Source organism: Haemaphysalis longicornis, unplaced genomic scaffold (genome assembly GCF_048455015.1).
Source record: "Haemaphysalis longicornis isolate Haplotype H1 unplaced genomic scaffold, Haemaphysalis longicornis Haplotype H1 scaffold_7, whole genome shotgun sequence".
Classification (NCBI taxonomy): Eukaryota; Metazoa; Arthropoda; class Arachnida; order Ixodida; family Ixodidae; genus Haemaphysalis; species Haemaphysalis longicornis.
This window is the reverse complement of record NW_027526422.1, coordinates 3,660,670-3,682,085: the sequence shown is the minus strand read 5'-3', so window position 1 is coordinate 3,682,085 and position 21,416 is coordinate 3,660,670. Positions and strand designations below refer to the sequence as shown.

At 50.4% G+C, this 21,416-nt stretch overlaps 1 protein-coding gene across 10 annotated transcripts in view; it reads right to left on the bottom strand.

Moving 5' to 3' along the window:
- Positions 1-18,914, bottom strand: part of Gug (arginine-glutamic acid dipeptide repeats grunge) — a 69,757-nt gene extending 50,843 nt beyond the window's left edge. For 4 of the 10 annotated variants that reach the window (XM_077675705.1, XM_077675714.1, XM_077675712.1 and 1 more), the window contains exons 1-7: positions 18,759-18,914; positions 6,811-7,359; positions 6,594-6,738; positions 6,345-6,440; positions 5,932-6,140; positions 5,083-5,286; positions 904-1,204 (exon numbers count right to left, since the gene is read on the bottom strand). In XM_077675705.1, coding sequence (XP_077531831.1) covers positions 904-1,204; positions 5,083-5,286; positions 5,932-6,140; positions 6,345-6,440; positions 6,594-6,738; positions 6,811-7,164 — 1,309 coding nt within the window. In that variant the 5' untranslated portion in view covers positions 7,165-7,359; positions 18,759-18,914. Of the gene's footprint in view, positions 1-903; positions 1,205-5,082; positions 5,287-5,931; positions 6,141-6,344; positions 6,441-6,593; positions 6,739-6,810; positions 7,360-16,967; positions 17,102-18,758 lie in introns of those variants that run through there. The other 6 variants (XM_077675709.1, XM_077675713.1, XM_077675707.1 and 3 more) reach the window with 5 other exon arrangements.
- Between the last annotated feature and the right edge of the window lie 2,502 nt (positions 18,915-21,416).

The following is a 21,416-nucleotide window of genomic DNA, read 5'->3' as shown; positions in this document are numbered from 1 at the left end:
GATTAATATAGGATGACCTGAGAGGTAGGTTGCTATGTGGTAGGATTTGCGCATGTTTTGGTTATAGTGCGGTACCGCATACAGTGCGGATTTTTCCGGCTCCTGCGACATACGTTATAAGCGGTCTGCACTGTATATTGAAGACAGAAGACAGAAGTCAGCTATGGGAGAAATTACTACCCCCTTGTAATTTGTGCAAATTAGATTTTGCCCACATTTTCCGACTCATTGTTCTTTTCGTGCCTTTTTTCCCCACCGTATTAATGATTCCTTATGGTGTTTCACCACCCTGTGCAAGGGCCTCTGGGGTACTTGGAATAAATAAAAAGGTACTTGGCACTTTGTGGGATCCGCAGAGTGCCATAGTTGGTCGACTACGCGACTGGTCAAACCGTGCTACGCGCAGGCGGTGGGCACAAGTGGTGTGCACCATAGAGTTTCATACTAATATATACTGGAGGGAAATCTGGCGCTGCGTTCGCGGGCTGCCACTGCAGGTAGCAACGTTCCTCGACTCCTTGGCTTCTATTTCATCTTGAAGCCAAAATCAATAAAAACTGGTAACATTGTTTTTTTTTCTGCTCATCTTGCATGAAGCTTCTAATATTCCATGACAAATACATCTTTCTGGAGGTTTAATGTTATAATAACAAAACAAATTCGATTAACCATCTGCAGTAATATTGTTGCATTTTTGCAGCCAGAGGCAGCCTGTTCGTTTCGCCAGGGACAAGTGGAACGTGCCTGCCCGGTACATGACGGCACGCTCGCTGGAGCGCGGCTCCCCTAGACAGTGGCGCCAGATTTCCCTGTAGTGCATATTAGTATGAAACTCTGTGGTGTGCATGCACCACCACCCCTGCTGCCACCGGGAGGTTGGACCACCCACGCCCAACGTCCCACCTTCGTTGGAGGCAGCAGCGCCGCCGCCGCAGCTGCTGCTCCGGCTGGACCGGCCCTCGGCTCCTCCCCCCGGCGAGTCGGCAGGGCTCTCGGCTGCGTCGCCCCTTTTCCGCTTGGCTGCACTCGTGTCGTCGTCCTCGGTGGCCGGCGGTGACCTCCCGCCATTCCCGTCCCCGCACTCCTCCACCGGGGAGGAGCTTGGGGTGGCCGCGGCACCCGGGTGGGTGTTGCCTGCAGGGGCAGCACTGTCCTCCCGGCCTCGCTTCTTGCCCTTGGTGGGGGTCTCGGGATTGGTCTTCTGCTGGGCGGCAAAGGGCGCGCCCGCTAGTTTCTAAACCAGCTAGAACCCTTCAACGAGGGCCCACCACAGGGCCCACCACACCACAGGGCCCACCACAGTGCAACGCAATTACATCGAAGGCAAGTTCGAAACAGGAGCTACTGTGGCACCATATCAGACCAAATGCAATATTCAGAAACAAGGCAGGGGGGAGGGAAAAATACCTCCTTGGTGACATCTAAAGGGACGGACAACCGATTTTTGTCGCGTATATGTTCTCTAGCTCATATGAAAGCCAGCGTTTTATATAGCCCGGTAACTCCAAGCAATTTCTAAACAAATTGGCGAAAAAAAATTTTATTTGGCAGCAAACTTCCTGAAATCGGAAGGGTGGCGGTTCGTAGTGTCAAAACTTCACACAACAACGTGTGTCCCTGTCACGTGACCTGCAAACCTGGCAGCTACTGTAACTGCTGAAACGTTTATTTACGTATTGAAAACCTTTCAACACAAGTATTGAAACAACGCTAAATTGTATATGTATTTCTAAACATTATTTTGAAAATTTTAAACACACGCCGTCCGCTGTTGCCGGGTTGCTCTCAGTGTGGCTAACTGAGCCTCCATGCCCAGAATCAACGGCAGCGTTCAGTAAACAGACCCAGTAAAGGAGCTCTGACAATTCTGCCTGAGTCAGGGGCGTTTGTTCTGGCAAAATAATTTATTTCAGTTTTCAAATACGCCAACCTCAGCTTAAAAAAAAAAAAAAGAAAAAACGTCGCACCCGGGGAGAATCGAACTTCCCACCTCCACAACGTGAAGCCAGATTCTACCTATCGTCTATCCCAACAGATGGCGCATTTGTGCAAAATAGACCGTTGCATTAAAAAAAAACATAAAGGAACAGGAAAGCCTGCGATTCAAACTTTTTTAGCTGGGAACAACTTTTTAAAAATCGTTTTTCATTTCGCATAGACAAAAGTATGTTGCCGAGCTACTCTATGTCATGGTTGCCAGCATTATTTTTGAGAGGGACACATACAGCTCGTAGATCTAAAAATTTCGATTTAAAAAGTTCTAGGGCGTTATCAGCAAAACCATTTCTCGACAAGGTGCTTTAAGGGGGGACACTGGTCTTAAAACAATTTCTTTTAATTTTCAAGCAACCTTTGTGAAACTTGTCAGTCTTGCTGCTTTTCTCCCACTGATTTCAGATATGTCATTATTTTCTCAGTTCGTCAATTAGTTCCCAAGATAATTAGCACTAATTAGCCATTTTTAGTCAAGCAATAGACAAAACAGTATTGGTCATAAAACTGTAATCTTTATATTTTCCAATACCATGAACCCTGGTGAGTGCAATAATCGAAGCAGTTTTTTGATGCATCGCTTGGAACTAATTTTAGAGCTCGTTAAACTTTGGTGTTTGAAATGGGCACTCAAAATGGCTCCTTGCCACTGGTGCTACCAAAGTTTAACGAGCTGTAAAATTAGTTCCAAGCGATGCATCAAAAAACTGCTTCGATTATTGCACTCACCAGGGTTCATAGTATTGGAAAATATAAAGATTACAGTTTTATGACCAACACTGTTTTGTCTATTGCTTGACTAAAAATGGCTAATTAGTGCTAATTATCTCGGGAACTAATTGACGAACTGAGAAAATAATGGCATATCTGAAATCAGTGGGAGAAAAGCAGCAAGACTGACAAGTTTTACAAAGTTCACTAGAAAATTAAAAGAGGCTGTTTTAAGACCAGTGTCTCCCCTTAAGTGATGCCCTTTCATTTGGGATAGAGAATATATACTAAAAAAAATCAGTTTTCTGCCTCTTTAACCCTTTGAAGGTCACGGCCATACATGTACGACATTGGCAAACACTTTCAAAATGGCCAATGACGTACATGTACGGCATCGCTTGTATCTTTAAAACGAGGGGGCGCGCTGGGTATCGCCCACAGAGTACCCGGGCGCCTCTCGCTTCTTGCGCCTGCCACAGACCAAGGTCGCCTGCGAAACTGATGAGGCTCTTTCCTCGTTTTTTTTTTTTTGTATTTTATGAGCGGTGCGCCGTCTATCGCTCCCGCATCCGGCCGCACGCCGCGCCGGCGGGCGCGCAGCGGCTGGTTTCGTTATTGGCCTCCGGGCGCTTCCCGCTTTTTGCGCCCGCGAAACTGATGTCTATCTGATTTTGATTCACTCAAAAGGTGCCGGCCTGTTACTCTCCCGTTTTTATTTAGAATTTTTCTTGTGTAACGTCATAACAAACCGCATGTATGTAACAACACAAGCGATTTTTTTGTCACTTTACAGCCACCCAAAAAAATTTTGATTATTTTTTCTCGATATAGATTTGTCCGTAGAATTTAAATCAGCAATAAAAAAAAATCGACCCTGGGGGGACGCATATGGCGAAATAATTCGACCCTCAAAGGGTTAATAGCAGAGCTGTCTACGCTTGAGGCTAGTCCGCTGGCATTCACAAAAATCAGTCCTCCAGCGCGAGGCGCGACCTTCGCCAAGCTGTGTAGGCGGATGCGAGTCCTGCCTAGCTAGGACCTCATCGTGCGTGCCGGCACCCCTCAACCTTCGAGAACACTTTGCCCATTGCTTGTGGCCTCTCACGGGCTCTTTTCCTCGCCACCTCACGTGCATTTGTGCCTGCAGTGGGAAGCACAGAACAGCTCGCACTACAGACGCCGAGTTCGTGAAGCCAGTTGGACGCGGCCCACTTTGAGAGATGTGGAAGGCTGCAGACAAAACAATCCGGGCTTGCCAGTCATGCAGAACTTTCAGCGGCAAGTTCGGAAGTCCATGAGAGGCACAACAGCCGGGTCTCCGACACAGGAAGAGGGCCCACCAGCTCGGCTGTTTCTCCAGCCTTGCACCACCAGTGTGAGCTGCAGCCACTTTTTCGGTTTAGGTCTCTTACCTACTGCTTCCCAAGCGCCGCCAAGCAGCAACAAGGCCGGCCGAGGTAAAAAGATGCCAGCAGTCACATCAACATGCTTTTACAGTTTCCTTACTAGCCCGAATTAGACAAAGCTATAAAAAAGAGCAGCAGAGGTTGTGCTGCAAGCAGCGGTGTGACGGCAAATGCCACTTGAGACCAGACCAGAGAGGATAAACAGGCTCGCTACACTCATCCTCATACTGCGCTTCTTGGAGCCGGGTGCAATGGGGCAAGAGGCCCAGCCCCGGGGGAAAAGGAAACCGAAGCCTTGGGCCCCATCTATACCAGTGGCGCAGGGAGAGCTTCTCGCTCCCCGGCGTGTGGACGAGGAGCCTCCGCTCCCATCTGCCGTGGCCACTGCTCCAGGAGGCTACGCCCATTACAAGCTGGACCACTCCTTTCTGTTACCGTGTCTGCTCGACGCCAGGAACTATTTCGTGCCCGAGAGTGCCAAATGGCAGCCTGCTGGCGTTCCACATTCAGGCGAGGGCCAAAGCACAGCAAGAGAACAGCTGCAGCACAGAACCCAGTGCAAACCCACAGTTCACGATGACCGGAACCAAGGCCGCACGCCATTGGCTGAAACGCTGTTTCTGTGGATGTGGTACCTTTAAAAGGTTCCGATACCTTTCTGCTAGTCAAAGGCAGTGAAACTCACACGGCAAGGGTAGCACTCCAGACCTTTCCTGCGGGCCGGAAAAACTGCTGTCCCGACCGAGTCTTTTTCTTAAACCTTTTCATTTCTCAGGAGACGGACCACATGCGTGATGCAAGTGACAGACAGCTGCCCTACTTCAGCGCCCATGACCAGCCTGGTCTCAGCACAAAATTTGTAGACGTTTTGTTTTAGAAGCGAAAATCAGGTGCGCGTCGGAGCATGTCGGAGTCGAGGAGACACCTATAGGCAAATGTCCAGCCCACCAAAAAAAAAAAAAAACACGCTCACCAGGCCCACCTTTTTCTTGTCCTTCTCAGCTGCGCTGGTCGCAGGCGACTTGCGCCCTCCAGGGGTGCGGTTGTTGGCAGTCAGGGCTCCGTCCAGGTTCTCCGGGCTTGCTCCGTCGCCCCCGCTATTGCTGCCGTGTTTGCTCCTGCCTTTTGTGTGGTTCTGGCCATGGCACAAATGCAACCAAGATTGGTCCAAGAACGGCTAGAAGCACAAGCAAGGAAGCAACACACAATTCCAGTGGGAGTGCATGTGCAACCAGAGGAGCACAGCTGGTGAACTCGCAAGGTACGCGTAGCCTTAAAAGGGCCAGCGGATGTGGACGATCAATGATGCTGCAACCCGGTGAAGAAGCTTTCCCACGTAAGCACGTCACAAGGCGTATTTAACCGACTAAAACAGAAACGCACAAGAAAGCTCCCTTTGCTGCTGTCTCATGGCATTCATGTTAGCAGCAATATTTTGAATATATTGAACATAGTAGCAGAAATGCCATGGAGGCCATTGCAGAGTAATACGTAGTTCAATTACGATTCCTGCAACACACACAAATCCAGGTCACAAGAGGTATGGCATGTAACCATTTCTACTTTACGATGTCTGACTCCACTACATTCCCTAAGGATATTCTTTTCTATTCATTTAATTGTGGGAATAAATGAAAGAGAAGAATCAAACTTACAATGGCCTTATGTAAACCCGGAAAACTAACTATGGTGGCATAAAACTACCACCACAAACTCGCAGCCGATTCTTTGGTCCCCCTATTATTAAACTACCACCCCCTGTTCCTGTCTCCAAGCGTCGTCATCATCGCATCACGGCGAAATGGAGAGCGGGGCAACGCACCTCCTTGTTGCGGCGCGTGCGCATGACGTGCTTGCCGTTGAGCACCTCCCCCCCGGCCCCCTCGACGGGCTTGAAGAGGAACTGCGGGGGGCCGCCCTCGCCCTCGCCCGCCGCCAGGGGCCGCACGGCGTCGGTGCCTCTCTTCTGCTGGCAGCAGTCCCAGCACAGCACCGAGCCTTCCTTGCCCGTCTGGAACCACTCCTTGGAGCCTGCACAGCACACGCCCACGATGGGGCACGACAACAGCCGCGAGCAGGCCCGAGAATGACAACAACCGCTGCCGACGCAACATGACAACGCTTACAGGCAGCCCACGCTTGGCTCCTCTCGCTCAACACACGAGCATTGGCCCCGTTGCAGCATTGCGAAATCAACCTGCAATTCCCTTACAACGAGACTTCCCAAGCACTCACTCGTAGCAAGGCAGCTGTGGCACATGTAGGCTGGCACTTCCCGGGAATCAGAATCATCAGCAGACTCCTCCTCTTCGCTTGCCGAACTCGCATCAGCTGCAACAGCGGGACACACAGTCAAAGCACCAGCTCTCCCTCGCCCCCTTGGGGCCACGTGCGCCCAGTGCATCAACCCGTACACCCTCCCGAGAAGCGCACACTACACAAAGACCCTGTTCTACGCAAAGGGGCTGGCCTGGGCGAGCATACCGAATTCATTCTGCGCCACTTTGGTTAGTCGGGATGATGGTCTGCTTCGCCGAAGCACGTTCTGCCGGCGGTGTCTCCGGTGAGGCCGGGAAGTCGCCGCGCCTGGGGTCTTCTTCCACAGGTAGTAGAACTCCACCAAGTCAGCCTGGCAGGGGCAAAGAGACACACAGGGCAACATTCTCCCCCCTCACTGGCAGTGAGCGCACCGGGAGCTCACCGTCTCCTTGTGGGCGAGGAGCTCCTTGCGAATCTTGAAGAAGTTTTTCCCGTACTGGCGCAGGCCCTTGACAAAGCGTTTCTGGTCCTCGTCGGTCCACTTCTTGTCGAGCCCCCGGGGCACGGGGTTCTTGACCAGGGCCTGCAGGGCGCGGCCCGTGTCGTACTGGCTGTCGTGCAGCAGGTCCAGGGCGTTGATGGTGGTGTCGTCGCGGGAGGCCGCCAGGCAGCCGTCCTCGGCCGAGCCCCCGTCGCACATGCCCGCAAAGGCCGCCATGCTGCGTGCCGCCCGCAGGTACATCATGAGGTCGCAGTCGGGCACCCCGGGCGTCCAGCGCAGCTCCTCCCGGGGCATGCCGGCCGGGGGCGGCGGGTCGGGCCGCAGCTCGGGCAGCCGCGCCTGGTGCCCGGGCCCCACCCGGATCTCGCCCCCGGCTGGACGCTCGGGGCCTTCCCCCGCCACCACGCTGCTCCGCCGCCGCTCGCCGGCCTCAGCCCCAGCACCGCCGGAGGAGCAAGGAGCGCCAACACCCACCGCTGACGCCCCACCCTGCACAGCACGCCCGCCGCTCAGGGACTCTCCGGGGGCCCTTCCGACAGAGCCACACCAACACTGCTTCGACGTTCAAACAAAGTTGCAAGGCCATTTAAGACAGCGCCCTCCAGCGACCGACAAGGACGCTATTTGCAGTTCACGTGTGCATGAAATCAGGGAAAGAGCCAGACTAGCACTGTTTTACATGCATGCGCCTGCGAATCACTGCTTACCAGACAGTCATCAGTACAGTTATCTGGTGGGGCTCCGAGAAGTCTTGGGTGCCGTGAAGTTGAGTGCTGCCACAAGGTGACATTTCAAAGGTCCATGCAATCTCAACCTTATCGGACAGCTGACGCTGTGTGTACAACTAAAGAGTACCTGACGCTCCGCGAGGCAAGCTCCCATAGCCCTCGCCCCCCTGGCTCAATTAGAGGATGCCAGAAGCAGCCAATTTCGGACTGCCCAGAGGAGGCTTCTGTCCACTTTTGCCCCTTCACTTCCATTGCCAGGCTGGTTGGAGGAAAAAGGGGAGAAACCGGACAGCACAAGGCCCAACAAAGTGTTCACTGTGTGCTGCTGCTCCTGTGCACTGCCTTGCTGCCAAGAGTTGGACAAGTAGGAAGCTGCAATTTGGCCCTTGAGACAAGCCCACCGCCTGCCGGTGCTCCTTCCTGGCACAGCCTAGAGCCACTAGATGAAGTTTATTTATTTATGTAGCTTATTTAGTGGCTCTAGCACAGCCCACTCGCACCCACCGTCAAAAGCACAACTCGAGTCCCCCACTCGAGTCCCCCGAGTCCCCCAGGCCATCAGGGCCAGCTTGCACTCTGACAGACGTGGAAGAAAGCCCCTCCTGGTTCTACAGTGCCGAGGCCAGATGGCAGATTTGGAGGAGTGACTACCAGCGCTGTAGAACTTGCACTGAAGCATCACACGGAACCTCTTGCCATGAATGCAGCCTCGCTTACTTTCCACCACAAAACGGGAGAGAAAGGCAGAAGGAACAAGCAAGGCAATACCGACGCAGGCCCAGCCTTTGTTGTAAAGTTACTGCTTACCTAACATCTCCATGAATGCTACCATGCATGCTCCGTTGCATGCAAAGGAGTTGCATGCTACATCTCGTGTTCCAAAGGGACCTTAATTCCCCGGGGGGTCACGGCACTGACAAAGGACTATCCAGAACTGGCAAATTGAAGCGGCGGCTCCATTCCTGAGCTCGTGGTACCCTTTAATGGCCATCCTCTACACTCCACTCAACAGAAAACCCCGCAGAAGAAAAAAAGGCGGGGTCCTCCCCCACCATTCTTACTCAGCATCAGCTGTTAATTTCAGTGATGGTGTTGGTTAGCATTTCGAACATAGTGCAGCTCATACGCACACGTAGGCAGCAACTTCTCTAGAAGATAATAGAAGAGACCCAGCAATGGAAAAAGCCCACAAAAACGGATCAGCAGAAAAAGGGTCTAAATAATTATTTAGAGTACAAGAGAATGAGCAAGACAAAGGTTGTACACAGAGAGGCTGGCACGCGAGGGTGTTGCTACTACCCAGAAGTTGCTCTCTGGCCTTTCGTGAGCATGAGAATTTGTCCATGTAAAAAAGCAACGCAAAGCAGCATGGTCACTGCATCTTATGCAATTAAAAGGCCACTAAAGTGAGTGGAAACTGGCAGGTGGCTACCATTGCATTCCACGACTGCGTGCACCATGCCATGCCACACCCACTGGGCAAGTTTCATTTTTTCCCATGCTCATAGGCAAATAGATTCGTACAACTGCTGAGCAGCCAAGGCTGGTTGACGCCCCTGCAGGCTGGCATCTCCCAGTGGCTACCTGGTGAAGAGGAGCACCAGGCGTGAAATCCCAACTCGGTCAGCGTGCAACACACAAGGCGCCTTTCCACAGAGCTGCTCATTTCCCTGGGCCACAAGTGGCACACCAAAGTTGACCTCTGGTGTTGACGAGAGAGTTCTCAACTCGCCCGGCAAGAAAAACGTCTTCCTGACGTGCAGAACGAAAACCCAGCCTGACCAGGCTGAAATCTACTTGGATGGGTGCAACGGGCGTCACACACCTATCGCATACAGCCCCCTCTCGCCATCATTCTCCAGTGTAGTGCGACTAATGGCCGTCCGGCGTCACAATGCGACAATAACTGCTGCTACTACTACTACAGATACCAAGCGCACGGCATGTGCCCCACGAGCACAGTGAGACAAAGGCGATTTCACATTGAGCAGGAAACAATGTGCAATGTAAACAGCCCTTTTTGACAACGCACTCACATCTAAGGGCTATGTAGGCAGGCCAAGGTGACGGCTTCCTCTAATGCAGCACGAAATAAAAGAGGTCCCCTCGCCATGCAGTGCAAGTGAGCTGAGGGAGGGGGGCAGAACGAGACCCCCCCCCCCTGCAATCGCTCCTAAAACCTGCAAGGTGAAATGGCGCAGAACAACCTTTCGAGTCGAACAAGGAGGGAGATAAATATAAATGCTCGCTCTGTGCCCCTCGCCTGCTTGGGCCTGCTGAGCACACACAGCTGCTGCCAGTTGAAATGGCTGCATGCAAACGACACGGCGGCCCCCGGGCTCGACGTACCACCACTCCCACCTCTTCCCGAGGGGAAACTGTACAAACCTGTCTGGTACTGTAAGCAGCGCTCTTAGAGGCCAACTGCCCCAAAAATTTCAACCTCTTGAAAACCCTGTCCGCGTATAATCCGCCTAAAAAGACTGCACGACACTACAAAACGTGGCAGCTGCAATACGAACATGCACAGCAAGAACTACCGGTGAAAATGGGAGATTTCATGACCAAAATTGCGAAGGGCGCAGCCGCTGTGGCTGGCCAGGGCAAACCTGCGCACAACCCCTTCGCGTGCACGGCAGCCCTCGGAGGAGAAGCACGCCCACGGGACCAAGCATTTGGCCAGCAGGGGCAGTGGAGCTATTTCAGCTGCTACAGTTCTGCTGCTAAGGTGCTCTCATTTATGAGCAAGGCATTTCAGGGTGGCTACCAGTCACGTCCCATTCAAAATAAATTTAGCCGAGGGGAAATTTCAGTGCAGCTGGCCTCTAACACGTCAACTGACCATCGACATATCGTGACATCTTGAATATTACCTATCTTACCAACCACCACAGAATTGTTCGCAAACCACATCTGTCGCACACCGTACTGAATACAAAATGCTTGTCCGGAAAATACCTCTGAAACTGAATCCTTGCACATACCCCCTATTTGAAAGCAACAAAGAGAAAGCCAGCCATGGGCAAAGGCAGGATGTACGCACTCAGAGGTGAGCAGGGGAACAACACAACTGAGGAGAGGTAACTAAGGTACTCTGCAACAGGCTGTATGCCAGCAATGTTAGACCACGGGAAGCTACTGAGAGTGCAAGCACAACTTGCATTGTCCCAATAATAACTAAAAAAGAAGTTGCAAAGGCTCTCAAAGGCATGAAAATAGGAAACGCTGCTGGTGACGACAGCATGACCATAGATCTTTCGAAGGAAAGAGGAGATGTTGTACTGGAAAAGCTTGCTGTGCAATTTTCGGAATGCTTGAAGACTCATAAGTGCTCATTGCCGGGAAAAACACCAAAATTATCCTGATCACAAGGACCTCAGACCCATCAGCCTACTCTCAGCTGTTTACCAAAGTTATAGTTAGCCGCATAGGCGACAGCCTGGATTCCCAACAACCCAGAGAGCAGGCTGGGTTTAGGAAAGGGTACTCAACCATGGATCACATCCATGTCGTCAATCAAGTGATAGAAAAATCCGCAGAGTGCACTAAACCCCTTTACGTGGCATTTGTAGATTACGAGAAAGCGCTTGGTTCCGTGCTAGAAGCTTTAAAAGACCAGAGAATAGAAGAGACCTACATAAGACTTCTATGGATGCAAGGGCAGGATGAGCCTCCACAAGTAAAGCGATAAATATCCGTTCCAAAAGGGAGTATGACCGAGACATACCATCTCGCCAAAACTATTCGCAGCCTGTCTGGAACGTGCATTTAGCAAGCTTGACTGGGAAAACATAGGACTAAGGATAGACTTCAGGTATTTGAGGTTAGCGGACGACAGAGGCTTGCTAAGTGAGAGTGCAGAGCACCTGCAAAAATTGCTTGAGGAACTACATTCAGAAAGCACAGCCATGGGGCTAAAAATAAATATGAATAAATCTAAAGTAATGAGGAATAAGCATGCCAAAAGCGTCCTCTTCAGATTAGGAAACAAAACACTAGAAGAAGTAAAAGAATACAACTACCTCAGAGATGGTTAGTGCTGAACCCAACCACGAGAGAGAAATCCGGCGCAGAATACCGTATTTTCCTGTGTATAAGTCGCAGTTTTTTACTGAAATTTTCGTTGGTGCCTATTATCTACCGGTGCAATTTATGTACGGAATTAATTTGGTACGCAGCCGCTGCACGTGGTCCGTGCTCAAAAAGGTGCCTGTGCATTGCGTGATGTCAGCGCACGTTAAAGAGACACGGCTCTATAGTGTAAATGAATTAATTATCTGCTAGCAAGTCGGAGGAAGAAGGCTTCGATGGTTTTACCTAAACGCCGTCTGGAAGTACATGCCATCTGTGTGTATCAATAAACCCTTTTTGAGAAGTTAGTTATGTCTAGACTTTGGACGGTATATGCACATGTCTCGCACTGCTTGCCGGGGATATGTCCAGAACTGATCCTTTACGGGTTTACCTGATTAACAAGTGCGTTTTGTACACACTTACTATACACCGGTGCGGCTTATACATGTTTTGTTTTTGGAAAAACTGACGTTTTGAGGGTGGTGCGACTTATACAAAGGTGCGACTTATAGACCGGAAAATACGGTAGGTATTGGCTGGAAGCACTCGGCAAGCCCTCCCAAGTAATGAAAAGCGAGCTACCTCAAAAGAAAAATCTACAACCAGTGCATACTGCCGGTTATGACATATGGAGCCAAAACTTGGCACCTTACTAATAAACTAGGAAGCAACTTAGGTTGGCCCAACGGGCCATAGAACGAATACTGTCAGGAATAACACTCAAGGACAAACCACATCTGTCGCATGCTGCACAACTGAATACAAAATGCTTGTATTCAGAGAACAAGCTAGAGTTGACAATATCATAGTTCACACAAAGAAAAAGAAATGGACTTGGGCTGGCCATATAGTAACATGAACCCATAACCGGTGGACAATTAGGGTAACATATGGATACCAAGGGAAGGGTAATTAACACGATGGAGGGATCAAATAAAGAAATTCGGGGGTAAACTGTGGACTCTACAGCGCAGAAGAGGAGTGGTCAATGGGAGAGGCCTTCGTCCTGCAGAGGACCCGAGCTGGCTGCTGATGATGATCCTTGCACTCACACAATTTGGGGTGCCTGCATCGTTTCACCAACTTTGGACGGCTACTCACTGCCCACATCTCTCTGCTCCCGCTGCACAGAACACCACGCAGTACGGGTAGTTTCCTAGCTTTCCTCTTGCTTTCTACCGAACGCAGCATATGCAGCTTCCAAAACGAGAAAAAATACGTAGCCTTGCGACATCATCTAATACCAATCTGGTTGTACTAACGCACTTGCTACATTGCAAAATCTGCAAAACGCGTTCGTCGTGTCTTGCAAAATCCACATGTTCGCCGACAATTGTGTGATTTACCATGTGACAGCTAATGCTTCTAATCAACTAACCCTACAATGCCATCTGAATAACATTCAAGGATGGTGTGACCATTAGCTTCTCAAATTTAACCCCAACAAATGCAAAGTTTGTCTCATTCACTCGTCGCAAAATCCCTGTACCTAAAATCCTGCACCTAATCACGAATGCCCCTCTAGAAATAGTAGTGTTTAAAATATCTAGGTGTCACACTATCCGCCGATCTAACTTGCAATGCGCATGTCACGAACACTATCTCATCCGCAAACAAAATGTTGGGATTCGTGCAGCGTCATGTGTTGCACACCACAGCACGTAAAACTGCTCCCATCCCTCAGCGGACTTCGGCAAAACTAAAACATGCCTCAGCCAGGGTTCTGCCCACGGTGGGCAGCAGTGGGAATTCCGCCCACCGTCTTCGGTGGGCCACTCCCACCGACCCACCTGCTGCCTCGAAGGTGGGAGGAAGCAGCGCCAGTGGCCGCTCCTCCCTCCACCTGGCTACGTGAACAGGAGCCCGAGCAAGTGGCTTTGAGGTCGCAAATTGTCGATGCCGCTTTCTCGTTTCATTGCACTGCGGCACCACAATGTTCAGTATTTGACCAGAGGTGTTCAATTTTTGTGATGAAAATTTGAAATTCCTCACCCCCCCCCCCCCCCCCAATATGTCAACCTCTCAGTACTTTCTGGGGAGAACCCTGGCCTCAGCTATACGGAGCCCGCCTCAAACTTACCTAATCAATGACCTTGAATCAATTCAAAATCGCTTTGCCTGATTCATACATTCGTCATATTCTTTTGACATTAGTGTTTCATTTTTAAAAGCCCAATCTGGATTACAGCCACTTTCCCTTCGACACCGCATAGCCACCTTTTCTCTGTCTTACAAGCTGTCTTACATACTTTTCTGACCGCATAGCTGTCTTTTCTCTGTCTTACATAGCCACCTTTTCTCTGTCTCCCATGCATTTATTTTACATTTAGCTCAGCGTTTGCTTAAAAAAAAAAAAAACACTTAGGCAAGCTTCACCAATCACTTGCTTCACCATTTAGGACTCTCACAAACAGTGGTGCAGGAATGTGTATGGGAGCCGCCATCAACACCCTTTTTTTCCCCCAGTTTTTCAATTTTCTGCAATACGGTAGCCGACCGATTTTTCGGACCTGGAGGGGAATGAAAAGTAGTCCGAATAAAAGAGCAGCCCGAAAAATGCATGGGTCCTTACTCCTATGGGACAACTGGCGGTTCCTCGGGAAAGTCCACAATGTCCGAAGTTTTGGAGGCCGAAAAAATGGTCGGCTGCTGTAATAGCAACTACTGCTGCTGCAAGTGGTATACAGTGAAAGCTCATTAATTCGAACTGTAACAGTCAGACTCATGGATAATCCAAACTGTACGATTTGGTTCGGCCAAGTAGTCTCCGCAGAAGCCAGTTAATTCAAACGCCTCCACCACGGATAATAGGTACTGCACGTCAGAGAAGCAGCCCCACTGCCTCCACCCGAGGCTGCGTCGCCTCCGGAAAGGAGAGCCTAGGAGAAGAAGCTAGATCAGGTAAAGGCAATCCAAAAGCCCCATAGCAGGAGTTTCTTTGCAGACGGCACCGATGTGGACACGACTTCAGGGTGTGCTGCCAGATGGCATCACTTCCGACATGTGAAACGTAGCACCTGTCGCTGCCAGTGACCACGAGGAGATGGCAGATGGAGCACCAGTGCAGCCATCGCTTGTAAGCAATGACCAAATGGAATGCTGCCTGCATCTTCTGCAGTTTTGGAGTACGCAAAAACGGGCCTTCAACTGAGAGAGAAGAGTGCTAGCTTTCGCCTTCAAGCATGAAAGGCAGGATTCAATCGCGGCCTTTACTAGCATGCAATTGCCGACACGTGCTCTACTGCTCCACAATTGCATTGTACGACTTTTGTGCTTCACTTTCGTTAGTTTAAACTTTCATTAAAGGGACACTGAAGTGAATTTGTCAAGCTCCCGTTTTTGCTTGCACTGCGTAGACTGGCTCAAATTAGCACACTTTTCATCATTTATCCGGTTGACAAATCGGTAATTATTTTACAAAGCGCGAAAGAAGAAAAACTACCATGCGCGGTTTGCGGCGGCCGCACCAACTAAGGCTGTGACGTTGAGAGGAGGGGCGCCGTGATTGGACGATGCCCAAGGTTAGCAATCACACAAGTTTCGGTTTCGGTTTTGGTTCTGTAAAACATAACCAATGGCTTTGTTGGATGGGCATTCTCAATATCTCAGTAATCATCGTACCGCGCTTCTGCCATGTTGTCGGCTGTAAAATGCACAAGATAAGCCTCCCAGGACGGCTTGTAGTCGTAGCATTCACTAGCCGAGACCTACGCAGTGCATGAACGCCCTCCGCGTACCCGCAGACGCCCAAATGTCATGCGCTTTTCCCCCATATTTGGAGCTTGCCTCCCTCATGCCTGTATCGTAAAAAGCGTGTTCGCACCAGGCCAAGGGTCTGTTCATTCTGGCCTGTGCCCACTGCCTGCAAGCAGTCGGCGCTTAAGGCAACAGCACGCCAACGAGCACTCGCTAGCGCGCCAGTGCCAGCCTGCGCGCGTTTTGTGAACTAGTTCGTGTAGCCATGAACGTTGCGGCCCCAAAAAAGGTGAACTCAATATAGAAAACATCGGCGGAAAACAAAAAGGTTAACTTACAAAAAAAAAAAAAAAAGCATGTACCCGCGGGGATTCGAACTCGCGACTCGCAAAACATTTGGGGTGAATTCCTAGCGCCCCAGACTGCTAGGCCACGGAGCGGGACGGGAATGCCTTGCTAATATAGGGTATATATTGTACAACCGGTTTACACTTTTATTTAGTTTTGGCATTTCAAGCCGCTTAGGTGACTATTTGTTGTACTGCGATCGTGCAGTAAGCGTCGCCCGAGTTTCCACAGTAGCTCACGTCTAGCAATTGCATTTCGTAGACGGAAAAGCGTTCGCAGATGCGTAGTCGTGCTGCTGACCGCTGTGCTTGTTTGCCCAGCGCAAAAAAGTGCTTCCCGCGCCCTAGTTTTACGCTGTACGGTAAAAATATCAGTTGATTTTATTTGCTTAGTACCTATATTGACTTCGCTGACTCTTCTCCCGCTTTCAAGAGGCCTTATATTTTCCTACTGGCGTACCAGTCAGCGAAGCGTCGCATGTGCAGCGCTTGTGTGAAGTGACCTTGACTTGGAGCTAGATACAGTGTACAAACAAACCAAGTAAAGAAAGGCACATTCTTCCATTCACAAACCTGTCCTGGCTTCGTTTCAACCAAGCGAACGAATTGCGACCAAGCAATTTTTTTTTAACCTCCTTGATTGCGACGACCCGCCGGCGGCCGGCGGACGAAACACTGGGCCGACTGACTCTGTCGGCCGGGGAGCCGTGCAGTAGCGCAGCCGTGGCGCAGCCAATTGCCAGCTCATCCCCTCCTGACGTCACACGAAAACGCCACAGAAAATGGGCAAGCGTAAAGAGAGGAGGACAGCGTTTTCGAATTAATTTTTCTACTAAATAAAATCGCGTAAACGCGCCTAGAGTGGTCCAAACATGGCCTGGGGACTCCGGACTACAATTTGCGCTAGTAATCCCGCAATGTTTACATATCACTTCAGTGTCCCTTTAATTCCCTCCCCCGCACGTGAATAATAGAAATTCCAGTGTCACTGGCCTAATGTTGCCTTTGCAGTAAATTTTAATCTGATCAACAGGACAGCATCCACAAGAACACGCAAAAAGGCGAAAAAGAAAAAGGAGCCAATTTGCCCCCTGATATGGGAAATGTCTGTTACCCCCCCCCCCCCCCCCCTTTCCCGTGTGGGAACCGCGCAAGGCCGATCGACAACAGGCCGGAGCCGAGGCGTGTGCCGCTTGACACGCAATGCAAAGAAACTCGATTGCCCCAGACGCACAGCGCCGGCGTCGCATACCTGTCGCACACCAAACGGTAACGGGCGGCGAGACGACGATTGCTGCGGGATGCCGTAGGAAAAGGCGGCCTAAAAACACAGCAAGCAAAGTGCGCAAACAAAACGCCAGTGCTCGAGCGTCGCCGATAACAATAGAGCGACCACAGCTGCTCGCACAACTCCTCTCTTCCGCGGACAAGTGAGTGGCGACTCGAATACAAAGGGGGAACCGCTTTTGTTTTTCTTACCTCCTCTCGTAACCCCCGCCTCCGCCGCCGCGCTGCAAAGCGCGCGATAAAACGCGTGAAGAAACGGGAGGCATCAGCCCCACAATTCGTACTTCTTGTGAGGAAGGGGTTAAATAAAACTGTGAGTCGTGAAACCAGCCAGCAGCAGTCAACGCCGCCGGTGAACAGGCCCGAAACTAACAGGCGCACAGACGCCGAGGTGAGAATCGTTCCGCTCCAACGCGATCGCCGCAGACGTCGGTGAAGAGCGCTGCTGCTGCTGCTGCTGCAGTGCCTCTGCGAGTATTTTGCTCGCCTATGTGAGCCCCTCTTAAACCCCAAACAAGAAAACGTTTCGACGCCCCCGTCGTTCACAGGGTCAGGTTACGAGGCGCGCCGTACTTCATCGCGGCCCCAGCGTGAAACCTTGGCACGGCGATTTCGAGAGCCAACGCCGATTAAATAATCACGTCGAAGCGCTTGGAACAAACGGCGCTGCCTTCGACACGAAGCGGAAGCCAATGCTGAACGCTTTTAACCCAACCCACACTCAATGCCGGAATCGAATGGGGACCGACTTCCTTCAACGTCCACCAAACTGGCCTGCCCGTCGGCCCCGCACATGAAGGTCAAGGCTCGCCGCGACAAGCTCGACCCAATTCATCGTACCATTCTCCATTTCCCCACGCTTCTCGGCAGGCAATTCCCTGGCCAAACGGATACCCGCGCTAACACGAGACACTCGGTGCTCACCTCCCGCTGAGCTATCGTCGGCCCCCGCTTCGATTCGTCGCAGCATTACAACACGTAACCGATGCGCGCAATAAGGACCGTGCCAGAGAAAACATCAGCCAAATTGGCGTTAAATAACACAACATACTTCCGCGGTGCGATAGACTTTGCTTGGCCGAAAAACAGTTCGAAGAAATACCGACTGCGGCACGGCTGGAGGTCTCCAACATCGGCACATTCGGAATACCTCCTTGGTGACCGTTTGTGTGCGCCAAATTTCGCGTAAAAGCCCGGCTGCTGCTACTGCAGCCCGGGGGATAGGAATGACTGCAGGTTGGGAACGGTCGAAAAACGAATTTACCCACGCATTGCAAAATGATCGCGGCTGGCAGTGAGTATCGGGGTTCCGAACGACGCTGCATGCGGGCGATGCGCGTTAGCAATTCGACGTAAACACGAACACCAACGTGGACTCAAAACAAGGCAAGGCTGTCTGATCACAAATAATGCGAACGCGGTATGCAACAAGAAAAGGTCAATTCATATTGGATTCTCAAAGCTTTCCGTTAATTACTTCCAGCCATTGCTGCTGGTCGCCCGAGATTGCACCAACTGAAACGAAGCGCCGCTCGAGCACTTTCGCGCACGACGTGTCGCGTGCTTCGGGCGCGGTTTTAAGCGAACGCATGACAATTATGCACTGCTGCACCAGCATTGCGCGTGCAGCAGATTAAAGCAGCTTAAAATATGTTAGGCCTAGCGAAACAACGCTCGCGGGACACGGTCAATTAGTCAGTGCGGCAAACGTGGGCGGACAGAGTTTCCGCTGCCGATGCACACGAGGCCCGCTCACCTTCGTGCTGCGAAAAATGACTTCCTCGGCGCGGGGTCATGCCTTCGTCGCCGAATCGACGATTCGGCTACAAAGAGGAGGCCAATCCATTTCTATTTACTTCCAACACCTCCGCCATGTTGAAAAACGGAGTGACAACTACACACGTCACGGGCGACGTCACGCCCTACGAAAGCGATAACGATCGCTGCGACCACTCAACCCTGCGGTCTTAATCGGTGTTAATCGGCGGGTCGCCTGCGGTTGCCGCCTAATTGGCGTCGCTCGTGAAAAGCCGTGACCCGCTCGCGCCGCGCAAACACCGTGCATTTCTCGCCTGCTCGCGCGGGCTAGCGGAACGGTTCTCTGGCACCGAAACTGAAACTGCCGAACCTTAGCGCGACCACAGCGGCATGCAGTCGTCGATGAAAAGGTCGAAAAATAGGTCCACGGTGCGTGAACAGCCTTTCCAGCACACCCCAGCCCTCCTGGGTTGAAAGAAAGTATTGTTAAAATATGAAATCTTCCTTGAGCGTTTGATGGCCTGCAATATACACCCACACGTTACAGCATGGATACAGGGGGTACAGGAGTTCTTGTCTTGCAAGGGCACGAATTTTTTTGTACAGATGGCAGTCTCAAGTCAAACTACATTCCCCAGACCAGAGAGGTTCTCCCTCAAGGATCCGTTCTCTCCCATATTCTCCAAAATTTTACTTAGTTCAACCCCGCGTGACCCGGGGTTTGGAATTTGGCTGCGCACTCTCTTAAGGCGCTTAAGGCACTGCTGCCTATGAATTACGGCACCTTTTTATGCTTGAAAAACATGCCCTGCGGTTACTTCTTGGGTAGCCTAGATTTGTTGCTGACACTGCGCTATACTTGGAGGTGCAACTTCCACTTCTAGATACGCGATTCGAACTGTTGTCAGAAAAACCATACCCCAGGATGATAAGCTTTCGAATTGGTAGAGCGCAGCCTGTTTTTACAGCAACTTCTTACTTCCTTGACGACGCCATGACCTAGGTTTACACTCCCCCAGCACCTGTATTTCAATTCTATTCTTTCCTCTATTGCTGTTGACTTCTTTTCAACTGAACCGTTTTAGAAGAGCATGGTGCTCATTTTCCAGATCATGTTGATTGCCACTGATGGCTCGCAATATGAATCTATATCAGCGGTTGGCATTGGTTCTTATGATCTAGATTACAGTTTTTCCTTTAGATTGGATGATCCCACTCCCATACTCGAGGCAGAACTACTGGCCAGGGCTCTGGCCATAAGAATTCCTAGCTCTGTATCGCATGTAATTTTTGTAACTGACTCCCTGTCCCTTTGCATTTTGTTTGTCAGATCTGAAAATTCTGTTCCTCTAAAAATATTTCCCCACTTTTTCCAAATCACATTGTATCAGTACGTGTTGTGTGGGTGCCTGGACATACAACTACTTGCTCACTGAAAGGGCAGGCTCACTAGCGGGTTTTGCCTTAGGTAGTCCTGTACTAAATGCATCTCCATCTGACAGCCATAACTGTGGCGCGTCTTCGAAGATATTTATTACGCTGGGGGGTCCAAAGGTATCCTCGATAAACCATAGTATGCTCACTTGAAATACAAATGGAATTCACCATGCTGTGCTTCCCACCAGCATGAAGCGGCCCTCACAGCCACGAGGTGCCACCTTCTAAAACTAAACGTATATGTCTGAGCAGGTCAGGATTGGCATTAACAGACGCATGCTTGTTCTGTAATCAACCCAAATCATTAGAACACTATTTGTTTGAACGTTGTTGTTTCACAGAGCAAAGAAAAATTGGTTAGTGTCCCATTAGAATGCCTTCGACTTGAATTAAAAGCTTCTGTTCTTCTACCATTCGGTGCAAGCAGCCTTGCCAAAGCAAGGGAAGAAATTTACTTCCTCCTACACCATGGCCACAGGAAGACTTGTATGCCAGCTGATTCATACAATCATTTGTCTTTCACCGCCCCTACGGAGTGTACGTTTTTTTTTCTATTATCCATCATTAATTTCTAATTACAAATAACACTCAATTGATTAGACAAACCTCAAGTCATGCTCAATCTTTTTCAGTGGGTATGTCCATTACCAAATGGAGAAGAAGAAGAAGCCTTATTTTATCACGGAAAGGTTTCCTCCATGACAGAAGGCAACTGCATCGCTCTTTCAGCTATCTGTGGTTGGTAGACGAGTTTAGAAAAGCCCTAAAATGCAAAATTTTGCAAATATTTTTTGCATTTTTCAACTTTCTCGAATTTTTACTATTCCTAGTCTCATATTCTTGTTTTAACGAACGATGTCAAAATTAGTTTGTTCATGTTCATAGAAGCCGTGCTGGGGCCAGTGAGATCCAAATGACAAAAAGCCCGATTTCCTTTAGCCACGCAAGCCCGGTAGGAGCCCTTATACGGCAGCAGGCGGAAATTCATAATCATAGGGCGTACAACTCCACCATGAACTGATTATGACAACTAGCGAAAATCACACACCCCTCAGTCTAACAATGGTTGAACATGAAGTTGTCCTCTGAATTTGGACTTGGTACTTGGACTTGTTGAGCTTTGGCTTTGACTCGCACACAGTTTGGACTTTTGATCGCAGCAGCTTTGATATTGACCACCCGCCTTTCGATTTCGCACGAAGAAAGCTTCGCCGTCAAC